This window comes from Stegastes partitus, unplaced genomic scaffold (assembly GCF_000690725.1).
Source record: "Stegastes partitus isolate 25-593 unplaced genomic scaffold, Stegastes_partitus-1.0.2 Scaffold430, whole genome shotgun sequence".
Taxonomy (NCBI): domain Eukaryota; kingdom Metazoa; phylum Chordata; class Actinopteri; family Pomacentridae; genus Stegastes; species Stegastes partitus.
The window spans coordinates 314,573-321,163 of NW_007578161.1; the positions used below are offsets into that span (position 1 = coordinate 314,573).

At 42.7% G+C, this 6,591-nt stretch overlaps 1 protein-coding gene across 1 annotated transcript in view; it reads right to left on the bottom strand.

Moving 5' to 3' along the window:
* Window positions 1-6,591, bottom strand: part of lhfpl7 (LHFPL tetraspan subfamily member 7) — a 134,015-nt gene that overhangs the window by 91,508 nt on the left and 35,916 nt on the right. Inside the window, exon 2 of the mRNA XM_008286079.1 lies at window positions 5,155-5,293. Coding sequence (XP_008284301.1) covers window positions 5,155-5,293 — 139 coding nt within the window. The remainder of the gene's footprint in view (window positions 1-5,154; window positions 5,294-6,591) is intronic.

Consider the following 6,591-nt stretch of genomic DNA (forward strand, 5'->3'; position numbering starts at 1 on the left):
AATATTGATTTATTTTCAGATTGGCCACCTGATCTCTGGATTTGACCATGAAAACTAATAAGAAAAAAATCCTGAGCTGTAGGAATGCAGTATTTCGTGAGCTGTGATCACCTCTTTTCCAATTCCAGTCTATGGGAGCCAGCAACTAGTGGACGTAGTGATATTGCAGGTTTTTGACACTTCCGGGTTGGCTTCATTTTTCGGGGCCGGTTGCTACGGCCATCTTTTATACAGTCTATGATCTGGACCAGCCTTTCATAGCCTTTATGAGACGACTGGTATCTGAGATTTCTCCGTGGATCTGAGAGAGCAAACATCGCATTCTGTGTCCGTCAGCAGCTGGATGGTCCAACCTTCATCTCAAATCATGATGAGGGGTGAGTCTGCAGCTACCACCGAAAGAAGAAACAACAGTTTTCACATCAGAAGAGCCTGAAGAAAGGACATCAGGTGAGGAGCACACTGAAAGCATGCTCGTAGTTTTCATGGTTCAGGGTTGTGCAACATGAGTTCATTGCACCGGGTCAGAGTGTCAACGCAGGGTTCTACTGAAGCATCCTGATGCATCTGAGGGAGAACGTTCAGAGCAAATGAACCTGAAGTCTGTGGTCACAACCTCCTGTGCGCCCGCTCACAGCGTGGTGATGACGCACAGGGTTTTTTGGCTCCAACAACACATTTGCCGCTCACCACATATCAAACTGAGCAGATCCGGCTCCCTGTGACTTCTTCCCTTTTCCAAAAATTTAAGTTGAACAATTCATGTAATTCGGCGCTCATCACAGACGGTGATGCTTACATAACGGGACTTCCAGGGAGCGTTTCAAGCGTTGCAGGAGTGCTGGGAGCAACTGTGTGAGGTTTTTGCTTTTTTGTAATTGCAGTCACAGAACTTTTTGATCGTACCTTGTAGTAAAACATGTGCCAGCTCCAGACGCTTGTTTATGATCTAACATTTCTAAAAGTGACACAGAATAAGTCAAGATAAGTAAATCACAGGACTGTGTGGGAGGACTACTTCTAGATTTACTCTATTATTCAGTTGTTGTTTTTTTTTCATGTACGGTTTCCTTTGCTGTATTGTTTGGTTTATACGAGTATTAGGGCCGCGTTAAGAAAAATATTTTTCCACAGACTTGGAGAATAAAGTCGTAACATTCAACCCAGTTGTTCTAGAAGAGGAAAGTTGTTCAAATTAGCATTTTGTGAAGTTTTACTTCAGCATCAGTTTCACAAACCAGGAGACACTTTATCTTTTGACGCACCAGCACCACTTTATCATTAATACCAGGACATTGAAAAGAATCTGCAAGAAAATTAATCTATTCTGAAGTAGGAACCTTCAGAATATATTCATTTTCTTGCCCGCATTTTAACAACTTTGCTCCTTGAAAACAACTGGTTTAAATATTAAGACTTTATTCTCAAAGTCTGTGGAAAAATATTTTTATTAATGTGGCCCTAATAATCCGTTGTAGGTTTAGGTCAAGATTGGGTAAAAATAATCACTTGAACATGTGCAACAAGAGGACCGCAAGGTGGCGCAGTTAGTAGCACCGTTACCTTGCAGCAAGAAGGTCGTCGGTTCGCAAGGAGTTTGCATGTTCTCCCCGTGCAGCGTGGGTTCTCTCCGGCTTCCTACCACAAAGTCCAAAATGTGAATGTGAGTGTGCTTGGTCGTCTGTCTCTAAGTGTAGCCCTGTGGTAGACTGGTTACCTGTCCAGGTGAACCTGCCTTCACCCTCAGTCAGCTGGGATAGACTCCAGCCCCCCCACGACCCTAGTGAGGATTAAGCGATGTATAGATAATGGATGGATGGATGTGCAACAAGCATCTCTTCTATTTTCAAGCCCCTCCCCATATAAAAAGACAGACATACCACCATCCTTCTGAAAAGTTTTAACATTTTACCTGCACTTATTCACACAACTGAAAGAGATCAGACATCAGTCATTTTAACCTGTCTATATATTCAATTAGTATTGTCATTTTACTGGTGAGGTTGGATCGGAGAAACAGGCAACCACGCACACTCAACACACTCTAGAGCCAATTTAGAACGACCACCATGCATGTCTTTGAACTGTGGAGGGAAGATGGAGCACCTGGAGACAACAACATGGACAGAAAGTCAAAAGGCAGGTTCAAACCCAGGAGCTTCTTGCATCCAAGAACTAAATACAGTTCTACAGTCCTTCCAGCTTAGAAACAGCAAACAACTTTTGACACCTTCACTTTATGTCTCGCTCAGTTCCAACAGCTTCAAATGAACCAAGAACTTCCAACTTGATTCAAAACATTCCACTCTCATCCACACATATTCATATTTTATTGCTAATCTTAATCCCACATCATGAAATAAGTATATTTTTTTTATCGTTGTCTCTTTAGTGACAGTCAGTCCTCATAAGCAAAGCAACACAACATCACACACTCGTGTCTCCTTTGCCTGTCAGAGACACTGTAGAGAACACAGGGATCAAAACAGGCATCACTTCCAGCTGCAAAGGGAAAGTTGACAAGCGGCATCTCGTCAGCAGTTCATTTCTCCCCCAATCTGCCAGAAAACACACACCGTCAGAAGCCACGCTGATGATACGCGCGCCACAAAGGAAGCCATTGTTCTTAATCTGCTTGTTACAGTTTATCAGCCCACTTTGATAGCGCTCTCTCAACACGTACACACATACTTGCAGTGCTGGGAAAACAAACGCTCTTCTGATCTGCCCCTCCTCGGGGGGCTTTGCGGGCTCATTGCGAAACCTCCCGTCTATCTAGACAAGAGTCGACCTGGAAACGGAACAAAGACCCGGCTCCCCGTTTCGCATCGTTATTTAGTAAAGTCTGTAGCTACGATAGACGGGATTACACACACACACACACACACACACACAGAGGCCGAGCGATCTCACTTTGCCACAGACTCGTTCTCGTTTTCCCAAAGCGACATTGATCTGATTCTGGAGTCAGACAGAGAAGTATGAGAGTCTGCCTGTAAGCAATAAGCACCGCTTTAAACACACCATTAAGCATCGCCTGTGAACGTTCCAGCTTTGTCAATACGATTTAACCTGCCCGCCGAATTAATGAATGAAGTCTCTAATTATGCTCAGTTAAACGCCAAACAGTAGGGAGCGATATTAGCTACTCGGTATTCACGAGGACAGAGGTTACGTAAATAAACGAGGGACGGCAAAAAAAAAAAGTACCAATTAGCCAAGAGGTTTGTGCTTCTGCAGAACTGAAATTGGAGATGACTAAATTTCAAATAGACTCAGAGGTTCTAGAAAGGTAGAATAAACCTGAAATGTGGAGAAACAAGAGTCATAACAGTGTGGCTGCTAACAGTGCTAACAATGCTAACAGGTTGGAGTTTTGTAGGTGTGACATCTCAGTGTGGCGCGTTAGCATGCTAACATTTGCTAATTAGCACAAAGCACAGCTGGCTGATGGGATGTCATTAGGTTTGCAGGTATTTATATTGTGATTTATTAAGTAAAGAGGCTTACTGTATTTAATCAAATCAACTCAATCGTTTTAGTTTACTTAATTATTTGAGTTTTGGGATTTTTTCGACCACAGTACAATTAAAAACATGAAGTTCTCATAACTTGAGGCAGTTTGACTTAAAATGAGTTGAATGAATTAGGATCTGAAAGTTCATTCAACCTATTAAATCACATTTATAAAAAACATCAAAGACTTCCCATGATGCACTAATAAAGAGTAAAAACTTCTCAGAGACTGTTGTGTTTTCAGTTTGAAAATATGTCGGAAACTTGCTGTGCGTCTGTTAAATTAATCTGCGGTTGTTTCTCTTCATAATAATCGAAGCAATTCTAACAATGACAAAGGTTACCACTGAATTCAGTCCCTACACCCACAGACAGTATATAATATAATATATAATAATATATAATTTATCTCACTGTAACTTGAAGTAGCCTCACAGATTGACTTTATACTGACTTTGATAAAAAAAATTTAAAAAAAGAAAACAAAAAAAAGTTTCTCAAAGTTAAATGACAAAGAAACTCATTAAACTTAGAAAATGTTGAGGCAAAGCAAGTCAGTCTGCAGCTCCTGTCATTCAAGTCAATAACTTGAGTTTATTTAACTTATTTGCTCAACTCAGCTACGATCACAGAGACAGTGATAATAGAAATGAAGTCACCTCCTGTGCCATGAGCATAAACTGTCCTCAGCCTCTCTCTCACTTTAGACACAGTATGAATCCTGCTGTGGTGCGATAGTGCTGCTCTTTAATAAAGTCACACAGAAGATAGATTTGTTTATTCAGTGCGACACACTGTCTTTAAACAGATTTCATGAGCTGTATGCGAATTGATGGCGCTGAAGGAGGCAGAGCTCAGCTCCGGTGGGCTCTGGCTCAGCTTAACCTCTGTTTACAGCTCTAGTCTATACACAGAATTACATATGTGAAGGCGCAACACGTGTTAAGAGAAAATGTTTCTGTGACTAAATCATACATGAAGCGTATCCTCTCATACAACGACAGATGAAAGCTTCACATTTGTACCAATTGTCATCAGAACGGTCCGATGCACACGACAGGAGTGTGAAGGCCGGCACTAAGCATCGACATGAGCCGTGGTGTGTTATTGGTGTTTGAAGCTCAGCGACAGGGTCGCGGTATGTTTACGGGGCTACTTCTCTGTTAGAGTGAAAGTGGCGGCCTGATAAGTCACATGTAGCCCTGAACCAATGACCTGTGTTAAGGAGGCGTAATTGTCTTTTTACAGCAGGCTCTAAATCTATCCTCGCCTTCCCTTCGCCGCTCACCCCTGCCATGCAGAGTCTGGTTGCCTAGCAGCAGCTGTCCTCGAGTTGTTTCTTTTGTTTTTTTGTCTTTGACTGATGGGCAACAAAGTCAGCTCTTTTTTTTTATTTTTATAATTCCGGTAATAGGCAGCGCTATCAGTGCCGGCTGCAGAGTGGATCTAATAATGAAAGATGGGACAGGGAAGGACATCTTATACTTGAAATGCTGAAATCATTCATTTTGAATACATGCAGGATTTTACAAGCTTAAAAAACACAACATATTTGTCACTACCTATTCACTGAGAGTCCTTGTGTTGCGAGAATGTGCCTGCTACTGTGTTTATGTGGATATTCACGTCTCTACTGACCTGCAGCCATCTGCATGTATCCAGCCAGGGTGCAGATCCTCCTCTCACACCCTCCACTGGGCAGGAAGATGGTGATGATGGCCAACAGGGAGCTGACAGCCAGCAGAGCACAGCCTCCTGAACACAGCACCGCACTGGTCTGAGGAGCACAAACACACAGAACAAGTCCATTTTAGCTGCATATGTATATTGAGCACATTTTCACAAGCGGGACAAAATGTAGGAAAGCTGTTATGTAGCCACACAATGTTTACCTTCCTGTCAAAGTTCTGTGATTCGTTTCCATGTTTGAAAACATCCCCCAAAGCCAAGCATGTTGTGTTATGTTGTGGTCAGACTGTGTAATCTGACAGTCAGTCATTGCAAACAGGTTAATAGCTCTCTCAGCTGGAAGGCAGCACTCCAAGGCCGAAGAGGAAGGCATTGTCCCTATTCATTATATCTTTGCTTAATCGCACGCATGCTGAGAGCGAGAAGAGGCAAACAGTCAGAAAGCAATAATACTGACACACAGCAGGACTGCTGTGGTGAACTGGTCACTGGTTGGTCGATACATCTCATACAACCAGATGATCACTAGTTGGACAACTGCAGTTTCAAAAAGGAGAAAAGCGCTAAATCGATAGCACTTATGCATTATTTTTGGTGGTGGGAGCAACAGAGCACCTGTGAACACTCACTGAGTTCCCTCAACTATTCACCAACGCAGACAGATCGGTGTAACTTATTCAACGTTTAGAGCCGATTCGTTGTTTCTGCAGCCCTGTGCGCTGACCGATTCAGACCTTGAAAACCGACAGCAGTCTCAGACACACAGAAGCTCTATTCATGCCTCTCATATCGCACAGAGAAACACACACAGAGCTCCTGAAATACAGTGACTTTGCACTTTTTTGCAGTATGTAGCAGCTATTTACATACTGGGCTGAATGTGAGCGATTATTCCTGAGGTGTCCTTGAAGACAGTGTGCGGACACAGCACAGGATTTCTGGAGAATTCTGACCTTCCCACTGGCTCGTCAATGGAAAGCAAGTGCAAATCAAGTCCTGCAGCAACTGCTTCAATTACAACTCTTTTAATTATAAAGGTGCGGAAGATGGAGAAAGTTCTTGCACAGCTTTATCCATTTGTTTCCCTTCATTTGCAGTCAGCACCTTTGCAGCTCACACAGTTGATCACAAACTCATGTCAAGAGCACCCTCGCTAACACATAAAGCATGAATTGGCTTTGAAGCAACATTCCTGGACTGTTATTTGGAGTCGGCTCCAAACCAACTGACACCAAGTCAAAGAAGTTTTCAGGGTGGCTGAATTTTGTTGGCCAAATAGTTGAATGTAAATTTGCAAACAGCGTTTTTCATGACAGTCCAACAACCAACACTGTGTTAGGTTCCTCAACAGTTATCATACTCGGATCATCAGTTGATGTAGTTTTC